The sequence below is a fragment of the Arvicanthis niloticus genome, chromosome 16 (assembly GCF_011762505.2).
Source record: "Arvicanthis niloticus isolate mArvNil1 chromosome 16, mArvNil1.pat.X, whole genome shotgun sequence".
In the NCBI taxonomy this organism is placed as follows: domain Eukaryota; kingdom Metazoa; phylum Chordata; class Mammalia; order Rodentia; family Muridae; genus Arvicanthis; species Arvicanthis niloticus.
The window spans coordinates 59,834,897-59,851,901 of NC_047673.1; the positions used below are offsets into that span (position 1 = coordinate 59,834,897).

The 17,005-nt window shown below is 38.7% G+C and overlaps 1 protein-coding gene across 1 annotated transcript; it reads left to right on the top strand.

The window, feature by feature from the left end:
- The first annotated feature begins 1,069 nt into the window (after positions 1–1,069).
- Positions 1,070–13,695, top strand: LOC117721357 (uncharacterized). Its single transcript, XM_076913732.1, has 5 exons — positions 1,070–1,154; positions 2,355–2,398; positions 11,156–11,282; positions 11,471–11,531; positions 12,822–13,695. The coding sequence occupies exons 1-5, from the start codon at positions 1,070–1,072 to the stop codon at positions 13,693–13,695; spliced, it is 1,191 nt and encodes a 396-aa protein (XP_076769847.1).
- Positions 13,696–17,005: the final 3,310 nt, after the last annotated feature.

Here is a 17,005-nt window from a genome sequence, read left to right on the forward strand (position 1 = left end):
CTGGAGTGTAGCCTCAACTCTTACTGGAGAGCAAATTTTTTTTTTTATTAATACTCAAAGCCAACCCCCATATACCTGGTAGCCAGACTTTGTGTTTGATCCTTGTCAGTTAGCAGTGGGATTAGATACCTGGGAAATTCCCACTTACAACTTTAATTTCTACACTGCTTGGACCATTAATTATAATCTTGTTGTTTTAAACTTTTGGACTTTGTATCTTAAGCAGATTGGCTGCCTTCATACAGGATTGCTTTCAGCATCTGTATTATAAATAAATAAAATATCCAATAAAAAAGAAAACAACATGGTGGGACTGGAGAGATGGCTCAGTGGTTAAGAGCACTGACTGCTCTTCCAGAGGACCTGTGTTCAATTCCCATGAGGTGGGTCTCAGTTAAGGCCAGTTTTTGGTTGGCCATTCCATCTTTCTCTGTTCTATCTATGTCCCTGCACTTCTTGTAGGCAGAACACATTTTGAGTCAAAGATTTTGTGGGTTGGTTGGTGTCCCTATCCGTTCTCTGTGAGTTCTACCTAGTGACAGGAAGTGGCCACTTAAGGTTCATATCCCCCACTGCAAGGTGTCTCAGCTAGAGTCTCCCCAAAACACTCAGTTCCTACCCCCAAGTCTTAGCATGTCCTAGAGATGCTTTCCCCATGCTCTCCCACGGATTTCTGTTCTCTCTCTTCTGCACATTGTACTCATGATCCCCCTCCTCTTTCCTACCTAGTTCCTCCCTCCATCCACCTTCAATATCTGTTTTATTCCCCATTTTGAGAATGAATCAACCATCCTCCCTTGACCCTCCTTCTTATTTTGCTTCTTTGGTTCTATGGATTTTAGTATGGTTGTCCTGTACTTTATAGCTACTATCTACTTATAATTGAGTACATACCGTGTATGTCTCTTTGGGTTTGGATTACTTCACTCAGGATGATATTTTCTAGTGTCATGCGTTTGCCTGTAAATTTAATGCTGTTCTTGTTTTTAATATGGTGTAAATGCACCATATTTTCTTTATCCATTCTTTAGTTGAAGGACATGTAGGTTCTTTCCAGTTTGTGGCTATTATGAATAAAGCTGCTATGAACATAGTTGTGGTACAGTGCAGCATTTTTGGGCATATGTCCAGGAATGGTATAGTGAAGTATCGAGGTAAAACTATTCCCCACTATCTAAGTAACTGCCAAATTGATTTCCAGAGTGGCTTTACAAATTTACACTGCCACCAGCAATGGAGGCATGTTTCCCTTGCTGCATATCCTTACAAATATGTGCTATCCACTGAGTTTTTGATTTGAGCCATTCTGATTTGCATTTTCTTGATGATTAAGGATTTGAACATTTCTTTTGGTGTTTCTCAGCTATTTGAGATTCGTCTATTGAGAATTCTCTGTTAGCTTTGTACTCCATTTTTAAATTGGTTTATTTGGGTTGTTTTCCTGAGTTCTTTTTATGTTTGGATATTAGCCCTCTGTCAGATGTAGGGTTGGTGAAGATTTTTTTCCCATTCTTGGGCTGTTGATGGTGTTCTTTGACTTACAGACGCTTTTCAGTTCCTCGAGGTCCCATTTCTTAATTGTTGATCTTAGTGCCTGCACCATTGGTGTTCTCTTCAGGAAGTTGTCTCCAATACTAATGAGTTCAAGGTTATTTTCCACTTCCTGTTCTATTATATTTAGTGTATCTGGTTTTATGCTGAGGTCTTTCACCCTTGGACTTGAGTTTTGTGAAGGGTACACATATGGATCCATTGCAGTCTTTGACATGCTAACTACACGTATGGATCCATTGCAGTATTCGACATGCTGACTACACATATGGATCCATTGCAGTCCTCGACATGCTGACTACACATATGGATCCATTGCAGTCTTCTACATGCTGACTGCCAGTTACCACCATTTGTTCCCGTTGCTTTTCCTTTTCCATTTTGTGGTTTTGGCTTTTTTTTCTTCTTCCCAGAAATCAAGTGTCAATAGGTGTGTGGGTTTATTTCTGGGTCTTTGATTTGATTCCATTGATCAGCCTGAGTGTTTCTATCCCAGTACCATGCAGTGTTTATCCCTATTGCTGTGTAGTACAGCTTGAAGCTAGATGATTGTGACACCTCCAGAAGTTCTTCCATTGTTCCCAATTGTTTTGGCTTTTCTCTTCTTTTTTAACATATGAAGTTGAGAGTTGTTCTTTCAAGAGCTGTAAAGAATTGTGTTAAAATTTTGATGAGACTTGTAATGAATCTGTAGATTGCTTTTGGTAAGATGGTCAGTTTCATCATGTGAATCCTAAGGATCCTTGGCCTCTTTTTCATTGAGTCATTGTTACTGTTTGAATTTGACCTATATGTGTCTGCAGAACTTCCCAGCTGTGTGGCCAAGAATGTGGCCACTGCACATTGGGTATGAAATGGAAGGTGCACACAAGGGTCACCATGTCTTGGAAGAGTAACAGGAAGTGCTCTGGAAGACTAGAAGATTTTTTACTAAAATACAAAATTTCCAGACTGGGCCCCTGTCAGCCTCTAGGGTTGAAAGAATAGAACTAAAAAGGTCTGTATTGTCTGAGTCATTTGGTCTCTACTTACCCAGTAGGGCAGATGCTACTGTCCTGCTGCCTAGCTGGGTGGCTCTAGCTAATGAAAGATTCTGAGAAGGCCTACCAGTCAGAAACATCCAGTGGATGTTAGCTTGTGGGTTCCTTCCAGTATTTTTCTCTTATGCTGCCGTGGGGAGCTGTGTTGGGACATATCATCCATACATTGGGGGAGGTCACTCTTCCCAGATCAGGCTAACTGAGGTGTCAGAGCCTGGGATGGACTGTGAACCAGACTGTGGTTCTGTTGGTTCATATGCCAACCTGGGCAGTGGCTCTTGGCCTCTGAGCCTCCCTGAGTGTGGATTCCCTGTGGAGAAGGAGGCTCTGTAGCCCCAGCTATGGGATGCTGTCATGCTTGTAAAATCACTATCCTGTGTGCACATGGGGGCATTGCTCTTTTGGTGTGTGGTGGGAAGAGAGATTGGAAAACTGAAGGCCTGGTTTTTAGAAGTTTAGAATGTTGCATTCCACTTTCAGGTTTGTCTTACAAATTTTATAAATAGTTTAGAAACTGGTATAAAAGCCATAATGAGGTCATCATTCAGCAACTTGATTAGACTCCTAAGCCTGGAGAGATGGCTTAGTGGTTAAGAACACTTGATGATCTTCCAAAGGATCAGAGTTCTGTTCCCAGGACCCATATCACATGGCCCACAACTGCTTGCAACTCTACCTCCAGAGGACTGATAATCTGTTCTTACCTCACTGGGTACACACACACACACACACACACACACACACACACACACACACACCTCAGCCTATAACCCTAAAATCTTGGTGATGACACATACTTTTAATCCCAGAACTCAGGAGGCTGAGGCAAGTAGACCTCTGAGTTCAAGGCCAATCCTTTATTCATAGCTAATGTTTATCTTTGATGTTGAAGGGTATTACTTGTGTGCAGCAGAAGAATGGATCCTGTTTTCACATTCATTCTGCTAGTCTGAGTCTTTTATTGGTGAATTGAGGCCATGTATGTTGTGAGATATCAATGACAAATGGCTGTTAATTCCTGTTGTTTTATTGTTGGTAGTGGTAGCTGTGGTGTGTGTGTGTGTGTGTCTGTCTGTGTGTTGTGTTTTTCTTATTTAGGCTTTGATGATATGAGATTATTTATTTCCTGTGTTTTCATGGATGTGGTTAACTTTATTGGCTTGTAGTTCTCCTAACACATTCTGTAGGACTGGATTTGTAAGTAGATATTATTTAAATTTGACATTATTGTGGTATATCTTTTTGTTTCCATTAAAACATTTGATTGAAAGTTTTGCTTGGTGTAGTAGTCTTGGCTGTTATCTGTGGTCTCATTAGAGTCTGTAATATATCTGTTCAACCCCAAAAGTTCCACCAGAGAACTCCTAAACCTGAAAAACACCTTCACCAAAGTGGCTGGATATAAAATCAACTCAAACAAATCAGTAGCCTTCCTCTACTCAAAGGATAAACAGGCTGAGAAAGAAATTAGAGAAACAACACCCTTCACAATAGTCACAAATAATATAAAATACCTTGGTATGACTCTAACCAAGCAAGTGAAAGATCTGTATGACAAGAACTTCAAGTCCCTGAAGAAAGAAACTGAAGAAGATCTCAAAAGATGGAAAGATCTCCCATGTTCATGGATTGGCAGGATTAATATAGAAAAAATGGCCATCTTGCCGAAAACAATCTACAGATTCAGTGCAATCCCCATAAAGATTCCAACCAAATTCTTCATAGAGTTAGAAAGAGTAATTCTCAAATTTACTTGGAATAATAAAAAACCCAGGAAAGCAAAAACTATTCTCAACAATAAAAGAACTTCTGGAATCCCCATCCCTGCGTGCCCTGAAAATGGTGACTAGGAAGCTGTATTGGACATATGTTCCTGACTCACCTTTGCTTGCCTATATCCCAGATAGGACAAGCTGCCTTGGCTCAAGCTTTTAGACTATGTGGGACTGAGAATCAAAAAGAGAAGTTATAATGACTCTTCGATTTCCTTTAATGTGACCAGTTATTCAGACTCAATCATCGACTGGTCTAGAAATCAGTCCAATATTTGGGGGAAAAAAAGGAAAAGTAAAATCTTCATTTGGAAGGCTGGTACTGGACATTTTCAGAGACATATTTGGAAGTTAGCTGTGGTTCTTTATAAAGATATTTTAGAAATGGATAAAATTGGGACAGGATCTGGATTCAAACACATGGTTTGTACAAGTGTTAAGACTCTTTTAATTGTCATGTTAAAATTAACTTTTGTTTCTTCTACAATATTTAATGTAAGTTGTATTGATTGTATACTTTCTAATTGTGTTAGTGTGTTGAAACCTGGCATGTCTGTTACAGGGGGTGGGGTGGGGACAACCAGCCTTTGTTTTATTGCCCTGAGTATCACAGGATAAGCAAGAGGATAGTGGGCTTGATTATTGCTGGTGTAACAGCTTTAATTACATTAATAGCTAGCACCACTGCTTCTGCAATTGCTTTGACACAAGAAGTTAAGACAGCTACTTTTGTTAATCATTTAGCAAAAAAAAAAAATGTTACTAATGCATTGAGTATTCAGGTTTAGATAGGCGTTTGGAACAACAGATTGATGCTCTTTGTCCTATTCAAATTATTGGAAGGAGGTTCAGAGTTTAAGAGTACGGAGCCATCTTAAGTGTCATGCCAAATACCAATGGATTTGTGTTACTTCTAAAATTTACAATGATAGTCATTATAATTAGGAAAAAGTTTAAAGACACTTGCAGAGTATTTGGCATAATTCTAACACCTCTCTGGGTGTTTTTCACTTTCCATAGTGAGACTATAAATTTAAAGAATGCTGCTTTGCTAAGCTTTGATGCTGCAGATACTGCTGATAAAATTATCCATGGCCTAGGGTCAGTATTTCCATTTTGGTCAAGCTTCAAGAATGGCATATATAGCTTTTTGTCCTGGGAATACTTTTATTCCTGCCCATTGTGTTAAAGCTTGTCTTTAACAACATCGACATGTTGGCAGCCAAAGTACTTGGCTTGAAACTGAAAATGGACCCCCAGACAAAGTTATTAATTTAACAGGCTGGCAAGCCAAGGAAGGGTAAGATTCTGCACAGAACCTTATCAACCTAAGACAGAAGTGCATTGCTTTTGATAATGCATATTCCATGACAGGTAAGGAAGGCTTTCTTGTCAGAACGACCGAAGATAGGCTCAGTCTTGTTTACGAAATAAAAAAGGGGGAGATGTGGAGAGCTTTTGGAGCTGCCTGGCAAGAATCTGACATTGGCCAAGGACAAGGAAATGCGCTGCTTGGCAGGAATCTGACATTAGGCTAGAACAAAGAAGTAATTTCAGGCAGAATTTAAATGTTAGGCTAGAACAAAGAAGTAGGCTTCAGGCATGAAAATGACTTTGGGCTAGGACAGGGAAGTAGGCTTAGATTTTTTGTTATCCTGATAAGCCCATAGAAACAGTGATCACAGAAGTGATCTCATGGGACTTTGTTTATTGCCTTGCTTGTTCTTTGACTATTTGTGTTTATTGTCTTGTTTGTTCCTTGACTATTTGCATCTATTGTATTGCTAGTTCTTCAACCTAGAACTGACTTTAATACTTGTATGTAATTAAAATGGTATAAAGGCAGATTGGGGAAATTTTAATACATCTGTCTAAACTTGTTTGTGCTATAGAGTCTCAATTGAGAAGTCAGGTTTAATTCTTATAGGTATGTGTTCATATGTTATTTGGTCTCTTCCTCTTAGATATTCTTTCTTTGTTCTGTGTGTTAGTGTTTTGATTATTATGTGGTGAAGAAGCATTCTTTTCTGGTTCAATCTATTTGGTGTTCTGTATGCTTCTTATACATTTATAGGCTTCTCTTTCTTTGGTTATGAAAATTTTCTTTCGTGATTTAAAAAAAATATTTTCTGTGCCATTGTGTTGGTATTCTCTTTTCTCTATTCTTATTACTCTTAGGTTTAGACTTTTCATGGTGTGCCAGGTTTTCTGGATGTTTTTTGGTCAGGAATTATTTTAGATTTAATATATTCCTTGACCAATGTATGTATTCTTTAACACATGAAATCTCTCTTTGATCTTTTGTGCCCTTGATGATGCTTGCATCTGTTCTCTCAAAATCTGTATTCTCTTCTGTCTTTAAAAACAATTAAACCGAACTTGAGAATTCTATGCTATGATTACCTGCTTGTAGGAAGCAGGCAACTTTTAGTGTCTGGCTCTCTGCCTCAGAGCAGCCATCCTACCTCTTTACACTGCAGGGGATCCCAGCATCTGTGAGCTCAGGCTCCCCCTGTGTTCTTTTAAGTTCTTAGTGCTGGTGCCACTATGGTAACTCACTCTGCTGGCTGAGGAACTGATTTTCCCTCTTCCTAGACTTAAATCACTTGTGTGTGATCCATCCAAGTATTCCTAAATTAATAGTGGATTCTCATCTTCCACGTTTCTCGACATCTGTTGCATGATGCCCGTTCTAAAGCCTGGCCAAAAAGCTTCCTCTGTTCCTGCATCCCTTCTCTTCCTCCTCGGACCTGGAAGTCCCATCTTTTCCTTCACCCACCAACCAATTGGCTTCTGCTTTCTTTATTGACCAAATCAAGAGCCAATTAGGGAACCAGATTTTAGTATCAGTTCCTTCCCCTAGGAATTATGTTATCTGTCAAGTTTTAAAATAATAAATCAGTCTAGTGTTCCCCCCCCCCCCCCCGCGGAGCTAAGGTGGGCAGGAGAAAGAGAGAAGACAGGGTGGCTTGGTAAAGCTAGCAGGGAGAAAGAGGTGCTTGTGGGGCGCAGGCTGGTGGGAGCATGATCTCTGAGCTAAGCTGGGAGTGCAGCACTAGGCAAAGGATACAGCATGTATTTTTAAAATTACACGCAATGATAGCTTCTCTGGCTATGTATTTTTAAAATTACACGCAACATGCTTCTCTGGCTGTTGTTAATTGTATTGTCACACTGATGTTTAGGCATCTGGGTTCCAGGTGATTATTGATTTAGGTGCTCATTTATTGGTTTGTCTGTGTTGGATAGGTGTTTTATCTGTTTCTTCTCTTCTTCTCTGACCTATGTAGTCCATATTTGAGCAGGAGGTCTTGACCCAAGTTGGGGACTTGCGTTCTGGAGGCCTGTGTGGCCTCTAGTCCAGCAGGGCATCTCCACCTGTGTTAGAGTCTAGACATTTTATGGATGGTATGGCCTCAGGTTCAGCAAGGAATGGCTGTCCAAGTTAAGGGCCCTGATGTGTTGGGGCAGGGGTTGGGGGATGGGGTTAGGGTGGGTAGCCTGTCTGGTTTTCTAGCATCTGAACACTGTGGTTAGACACAGATGTCTGCCTGAGCGATCCAAAAGAGTTGTGGAAGTCTTCATGGGGAAAGCCAACCTTTACTTAATTTCTATAGACATAGAATCACCAGAAGTTGAGTAACGTTGATCAAAGTCATTTTCCTGCATGAGTTTCCTTAGGTTTTTTGATTAAAACTTGACTATATTTTTCTGCTTTTGTTCATGGCTTTTTCTCTCCATCCCTTTATTCTTTCATGAATATTGTGTAATTCTTGATTGTTGTATCTTTGTACTAAGTATAGAAATCACATGTGTCAATGTGTGTACTATTTCTATGTAATCACATTGAGCACCATGTTTTCTGCTTTGCATGTGGCTTTGAAATCAGCTTTCTTGCTACAAGTTGTTCTGAATTTCTTTGTATTGTATTCACTTTATGTGGCAAATTCACCATACCCTGCATCTTAATCATGATGACATTAACAAAATGTAACCAAGGATTGTTTATTTACTTCTTTCTTTATTTAGGTTTGTTATTGTTTTTAACTTATGAAAGACGTTTAGTTTATTGGATAGAATACACTATGGGATTTGGGTAAGTTTCTCAGCAATTATTCTTGTTGTTGGTGACCTGAGTTCAGATATCAACATCCAAATTGGGAAACTACTCCAGATCCAAGGGATCTCACACTCTTTCTCTGATGTGTCCTGTGTACACATGGATGACATTCTATCACACACACAAACATATACATATGTGAAAATCTTGATAGATTTGTTCGTAGTCTTTATGACTTATAAAGCAGTTAGAACAAACAATTTGCTTTAGGTGTGCAATGCCAATGACATACTTTTTCTTTAAAAATCTGATTCTTCCCTTTATCATAAGAGAAAAAGATACTTTTAGCAGTCAAAACTATCTTCCTTAGCATTGAAACATCAGAATGCTCCAAGCGAATGTCTCTAATTTTAGTGGAACATCCCTCCTTGCCCAACCCATTTTCTATCATTGGCAATGGAGAGACCTGGAGTGCACAGTAAAACTGCTAACAAGTGACTTCTTTAATTTTGATTATAATCTTGTAGTTTCTATTTAAGGGTTGGTATTATGTTTGTTGGTATCTCTTTGTGTCTCTATTTACCAATGTTGTTGTCTATGTTTTATGGTTTTATAAATTATATATCTAATTATATTGTTGTTTCTCTAGAAAATGATGGATCTTGACCTATGTTTGTATTTTGAAGCTTTACTATTTTCTATTATGAGTTCCTTGAGTTTTTGTTTTCTGGGGATTTTCTATGGAGAAACTTTTCATTTTTGATTTTTGAGGGAGAGAGAGAGAGAGAGAGAGAGAGAGAGAGAGAGAGAGAGAGAGAGAGAGCAGGTAGAGACAGAGATGAGAAGTTGCAGGGACAGAGCCATGTAAGACTTTTAAAACTGTAGCCCCCCATGTGTCTGAGGCAGAGCTCAAGGATTTGGGGTTTGCCTTGCAGGGTTTCAGTCTTGCCTTTGTCAAATCTTTCTTCTGTTTTCGAATGGAAATGTGTAATGTGTAGTTGTATTTTCAAAATATATATCTGACTTCCTAATTTTAAAAGATGTCAGAGTCAAGAAATTTCTTTTATTCTTTCTTTTTTTCTTTTCTTTTTCAGCAGAGACTGAACATTTGATCAGTATTGGGGTTCTTATTAGGATCATTGAAGTTAAACACATGTGTATGTTTTAGTGGTCAAAAGCACATAGTGACATGAATCAGTGGTAGATTGAATGAAAAACCTCCCAGATAGAATTATGTGTTTGAACACTTGTCTCTCATTGGTTGCTTTCTTTGGAGTGCATATGGAATGTTTAGTAGGCAGAGCCTTGCTGGCAGAAGTTCCCATTGGGCTGAGATTAGAATGTCTATGGCCTCCCCACATGATCATTTTGCCTACTTTATTGTAGTTGAACCTGATTGGCAAGATTTCACCTCATGGTGCCATGCCTTTATTTATCGTTCACTGTGTCGCTAAATAACATAAGATACAGAAGAAGCTTTGGCCTTTCATTGATAAGCCATTTGCTAGCCTGATATATATAATTTTATGATTTTTGGTTTATTTTTGAAGACAAGTTTTCTCCGTGTTGCTTTGGCTGTCCCGACATTAGCTCTTGAGACTCAGTTCATCTTGATCTGTCTGATTCTGCCTCCCATGTGCTGGGATTAAAGGTGAGGTCCATCCACTATAACTGGCTTTTCTGTTTTTGTATTATTGGCTGATAGCCCTGGAGTGGAGGTTTTTATAGGTGTCAGGCATATGCTATTGTGTTGAGCTTCACCTACCTCTTAAATTTTGAACTTAGGCAGACAGTATATTCTTTCTCACAGAGAAATATATATTCATGGTGTTAATGTTGTCTGAGCCTCCTAAGTCATTGGATTGAAGGTGCATGACATTTTTCTTACCTTTTATGTGTTTTGATCATCTTAATGAATATGAATGTTTGGCTTGTATGCATGGATATTCACAACATGTTGTGTGTCTGGTATTTACAGTGCTCAGAAGACGGTCTCAGAACCTCTGAACTTGGAGTATTGATAGCTGTGAGCCCAATGTAAATACTGACAACTGAACTGATTTCCTTTATAAGACCAGCAAGTACTCTTAACCCCAGAGGCATCTATCCTGCTCAGTTTTATTTTAAATTTATGATCTAAGTATACAGTGCTTAAATTTTCATCATCCTATCTCTCTCTGTGTAAACATGTGTTCTCCTTTAGTAAGATCTTAGTAATCTCATAGTTTGAGTTGTGTGAGATGAATAGTGAAACCTTCAGAGTTTTTGTCTGTTTTGTTTGTTTATTTTGTTGGGCTTTTTTTTGCCGGGGCCAGAGTCTGAACATGTACCTACATCTGTCTTGGATCTCATTCTATAGACCAGGCTTGCCTTCCACTCAATGAGATCCATCTGCCTCTGCTTTCTGAGTACTAGGGTTAAATGTATGAGACAGTAAACCTGCTTGCCCATTTTTTGTACATATTAATCATTCATTCAATTTCTCTAAAATGTACTCAATATTATTTATCTGATTGTTTGGCTATGTCTACATGTCTGTTAATAGGCATTTTTCTTGCAAGAGCCCAGAAATGGCAGGAGTGATGCTTCTCTTCAGTTTTCTTCTAAAATGACTTGGTGATTACATTAGAATGTCTGTGTCATAGACTGAGTGTGAAAAGCACCATAATTAGATCAATATACTGGTAAAGAAGTGTACAATTGCAACGTTGTACATGTGTGGGATGTTTTAGGATGTGGTGACATATGATGATGTGCACATACACTTCACTCAGGAAGAGTGGGCCTTGTTGGATCTTTCTCAGAAGAGGCTCTACACAGATGTTATCCTGGAGACCTACCGGCACCTCACTGCTATAGGTAAGACTGTGAATTTTCTGTCAGTTATTAAAATATGAGGATAAGTTTTTGTTCTCTTCTGCAGTTTCAATTGTGAAAGTGGAGAATGTAGTAAATATTTCTGGTATGTCTTAAGGTTCACTGATAACAGTAACTTAACTTTTGTATAATTTCAAATATATGATATATTTTCTGGTAATATGTTTTAGGATACAAGTGGAAAGAAAACAATATTGAAGAATATTGTCAAAATTCTAGAATACATGAAAGGTAAGTTTCATGTGTAAACTGATACAAATATGCCTCTGAAGAAATTTTCATATGCCCTGGAAGTTTTAAGGAAAAGAACAGCATAAAGCACAGGCTTATGTATATTGACGCACAGAAAATTCTCACAAATCATATGCTTTAGTGTCAGGAAGCTGATCCATGTTTTTAAGGCATTTCTTTAAGAAAGAAGGCAAGGAAGCAAAGCCTTAGAAGCTATCACCATTTGAAGCATAGCCCCACAAGAATTACTGTGTAGAACTGACAATCCATTTAGTGTGATACCACTCAGGTATCACAAAGGGTGCATACATCACCTAGATGATCCACAAGCATCTAATAAGCAAATAGTTTACAGCGAGACTCTTGTTACTTACTTACTTGTAATGATTTACCCAAGTTTAGTGAGAGGGGCAGTTTATGAGAGTCAAGAAGGTTGTGGAGAAAACCCCATCCTTATATTACATCATTATGATAAGCAATAAATTTAAACTTGTATGAATTCGATGTAGAAGCCTTTTGTTATTCTTGCTTTAATACACGTATCATATGTTACATTAGATACAAGCCATGGGAGCATAATGGACATGGAAAGAAGCAATGTGCCCCCTTTTCTCCCAGAAGAATTAGAAGATATTTAGTAGTCCCACTTTAAGTAGACTTTGTGAATGTGATGGAAGTTTACAGTTAATGGTGTTTCCAACTTCATTGAGAATTCTTTCCCAAACTCACAGTGCATAAAAGCCCTGTGAGGAGAAGGAATACAGAAATTCTTTTATTTGTCCTAGTTCACTTTGCAAATGTAGTTTGACTCTCAGTATAGAAAAATGTTATGAATGCAAATGACTGTGGTAAATCTGAGTCCATCAATTTGTCTTCAAAGATAGAAAATCACTCACATGGAAAAAAAAAGATGCTCTTGTAAGTGTGAGCCATGTACTATAGATTCTAACCATCCCAGGCATCTTCAAACTCATAAATAACACCTAATGAAGAGGAACCCTATGACTGTAAATAATGTGATAAAAAGTTAGGATCTGATTCCTTTCTGTAATTAGGCTAAATTGTAAAATAAAATCATAGAGATAAAATGATTCATCAGTGTAATCAATGTGGTAAAATGTTTACACATACCATTTATCTTTGCAGGCAAGAAAAAAGTCATCTTGGAGATAAACCCTATGAATATACTCAATGTGGCAAAGCCTTTGCACGTTACAGTTATCTTCAAAGTCATGAAAAAATTTGTGCTGGAGAGGTATCCTGTAAATATAATCAGTGTAATGATCACAGTACTCTTCAAAATCATGAAAAAAATCATACTGAAGAGAGACTATATGAATGTAATGAATGTAGTAAAGCCTTTTCACATCAGAGTCATCTCCAAATACATACAAGGACATATCATGGCCAGAAATTCTATGAATGTAATCAGTGTTGTAAAGCCTTTGTCTGTTGCAGCCGTCTTCAAAAACAGGAAAAAGACCATACTAGAGATACAACCTATGAATCCGACCAAAGTGGTACAGACTTTGCACATCAGAGTTATCTCCAAAAACATGAAAGAACATATATTGTACAGAAACCCCACAAATGCAATCAATGTGATAAAGTGTTTTCAAAACATAGTAATTTACAACTACATGAAAGAACACATAGTGGAGAGAAACCCTATGAATGTAGTCAATGTGGTAAAGCCTTTGCACATCACAGTTATCTCCAAAAACATAAAGGAACACATACTGGAAAGAAACCCTATGAATGTAATCAATGTGATAAGGCTTTTGCACAACAGATTCACCTTCAAGTTCATGGAAGAATCCATACTGGAGAGAAACCCTATGAATGTAATCAGTGTGGTAGAGCCTTTGCACATAGCAGTAGTCTTAAAAAACATGAAATAGTTCATACTGGAGAAAAACCCTATGAATGTAATCAATGTGGTAAAGCCTTTGTGCATCCCAGATATCTTCGAAAACATGAAAGAACACATATTGGAGAGAAACCCTATGAATGTAATCAGTGTAGTAAAACCTTTGCACATAGCAATAGTCTTCAACATCATGAAAGAATTCATGCTGAAGAGAAACCCTATGAATGTGGTCAATGTAGAAAAATCTTTTCATGTCACAGTAGTCTTCAGATTCATACTGCAGAAGAACACTAATGTAGTTAATGTGGTAAAGCCTTTGCTTGTCACAGTAGTCTTCAGATTCTTGAAAGAATTCATATTGGGGAGAAATCCTATGGTATAATCAATGTGGTAAAGCATTGCATATCACAATCATCTGAAAATACATAAAAGAACACACTGATGGGAAATGTTACAGATGTAATCAATGTAGTATAAAGCTTTTGGACATCCCAGTTATTATCAAATACAAAGGAACATATACTGGAAAGGTTGCAAAGGTTACTGGAGAGTAACATTTTGAATGTAATCTGCCGCCTTCTGTCTGGGCCAGATCACTGAGCAGATCTTGGGTGGCAGCTCTGCCCCCAATCTCCAAGAACCCAGAGGAAGTGGGGATCCCAGGCACTCTAACTCAGGCAGTATCTTAGGTAAGCAGACAGCAAGGCCCACCCCAAACAGGGAGTAACTGGGACCCACAAGGACCCAGGAAGTCACTCCTGGCCTGGAACACTGGTTCCTTCCGGTCTGGGCCAGATCACTGAGCAGATCTTGGGTGGCAGCTCTGCCACCAATCTCCAAGAACCCAGAGGAAGTGGGGATCCCAGGTGCTCTAACTCGGGCAGTATCCTGTCTGCACGTGAGCACTGAGCAGATTTTGGGCCCCAGCGCTTAACCCAATAGTTACACCCACCCCACAAAGTTCTGATACAACCAAGAAAATAGGAAAGACAGGCTCCAGTTAGGGACAGGGCAGGTAGCACTAAGGAGATACAGATGGCGAAAGGCAAGCACAAGAACATAAGCATCAGTAACCCAGGGTACTTGGCATCATTAGAACCTAGTTCTCCCACACAAGGAAGTCCTGAATTCCCCATATCACTAGGAAAGCAAGATTCAGATTTAAAATCACTTCTAATGATGATGATAGAGGACTTCAAGAAGGACATAAATAACACTCTCAAAGAATTTGAGGAGAACACAGGTAAACAGGTAGAAGCCCTTAAAGAGGAAACACAAAAATCCCTTAAAGACTTACAAGAGAACACAACCAAACAGGTGAAGGAATTGAACAAAACCATCCAGGACATAAAACTGGAAGTAGAAATAATCAAGAAATCACAAAGGGAGACTACTCTGGAGATAGAAAACCTAAGAAAGAAATCAGGCATCATAGACACAAGCATCACCAACAGAATACAAGAGATAGAAGAGAGAATCTCAGGTGCGGAAGATATCATAGAATGTAATCTGCCTGTTAAAGCCTTTACATATCACAGTTGTCTTTGAGGGCATGAAAGTACTCAGACTGAAGTGAATCTGTGGATATAAAGTATTTCATAAGATCTTTCAGCTACACACTTAAATTCAAGTTACACAAGAGTTATTGTGGATTAAACAAATGACAATTGTCAATAATCTCTTCAAGCCTTTGACTTCATGCTAAATGCTAAAGAAAGAAACTGAATGTAGAGTCAGCAAGAAATACTAACATTTCTGAAGGAAAGAATTGTTGGCAGGGAGACATGTCTTCTCTTGGTAGCATCCCTTTTCCACTTCAAAGAATATGATGTGCATTGAAAAACCTTCATATGGCATTTGCTTCTATGTGGCAAGCTGCTCCTAGGCAAAAAACTGCCCTTGCTTCAACTGCTGACAGTATACTGTCCAAACTGGACAAATGCGGAGTTGAGTGCTAAACTTTACCAAAACAAGTAGGCAGTGCTTCAGTATTTCTGGATCACGGAAAAGTCTGTCAGGTATTTTGGGCAGAAGGCTGAAGATGATGTCTGAAAGTTGCAGAGGAACCTTGGGTGACTGTTCAGGACCAGCAACCTCTGTCATTTCTATAGTTTTGGAAGCTGCTTACTCTGTACTTCCTGTATCTGCAGGGACTGTTCATTCCTTCTCAGGTCTTTTATCGGGTTGAAGACTAGATAGTTATAGTCTCGCAATTAATTAAGTTGTTTAAGGTTTAAAAAGATGTAGGTTGACAAATGCAAGTTACATTTGAAAGTGAAATAGGTACAGAAGTTTGGATTCACCAAGATGGTTGATAGTAGATAGACAATAGAGTACTTTCTCTGAGGTTGCCAGATATATATGGGCTGGACATTGAGACTGTGATTCTCACCTGATGGTTTTCATAATTGTTCTTATTGTATGTAGCTTATTGATGTTACAGAAAGACCCTTTATTGGACTAAAAGGGGGAGATGTAGGGATAATCTTTATATGTCCTGTGTAAAGATGTCTCTGTCCTTCCTTGCCTGTCCAAGTCACCTCCTGATTGGTTACAATAAACAGCCTATCTCAAGGTGTAGAATAGAAGGTAGAACATCTGACAGGGAGAGAACAACTCTGAGATAGAGTCAGGCACATGTACATTCACCACCAAGAAACAGGAACATGGAGGTATGAAGCTGAGAAGAAGTAACCAGCCATGTGGCAAAACTTAGATCACTACAAATGAGATTATATGTTTTGAGCTAGTGGAGAATAAGCCTAGCTTAAGGCCTAGGCATTTTTAAATAAATAATAAGCCTCTAAGTTGTTGTTCAGGAATTGAGGCCAGGTAGAAAGGCCAAAGGTTTCCACATCACCCAGTGACGTACTTCCTCCAACAGGGTGGCATTTACTAAGTATTCCCAAATGATACCACCAATTGAGAAGGGTTGACTCGTTGAATTCAAGCCTACATGCTTGCCTTTTGTTAGATAAACTAATTTATGAGGAAGAAAAACCCTGTAGTTAAGCCTTTAGATGCCTCAACATCTGGGTTACAGAAATGAACCCTCAGTAAAACAGTCAAGAGTAAAAATTATGTTTGTTCAAAGATTTGTTTTAATTTTCATTATGTGATGTCAGTGTGTCTTTATGTTCATGTGTGTGCCAATTACCAAGAAGGTTAGACTATTGTGTCTTCCTATAGCAGGAATTACAGGAAGTTGTCAAAAGCTTGACAGTGCTCCTGGAAATGAATTTGTCTTAACTGCTCAGTCAGGACTTTGTTATCCCAGTTGGGATTGATTATGTGCAGCCCTAATGAAGTAATCATGGCTCAAATGGTAAACTCTGGATTTTCCTCAGGGAAAGGATTAGGAAAAGGTGAAGATGGGATTACTCATCCTGTTGAGGTCCATGGAAACACTGGAAGAATAGGCTTGGGGTATTTTTGATGGGGGATACTGATTCAGCTGCACTCCTAGGGCGTTGGTGGATCCCATCACCTGGAATGTGGACTCGCCTGTCTGGGTGGATCACTGGTCTTTAACCACTGAAAAATTACAAGCTGCTCAATTGCTAGTGCAGGAGCAATTACAGGCAGGACACTTAGAGGATAGTAA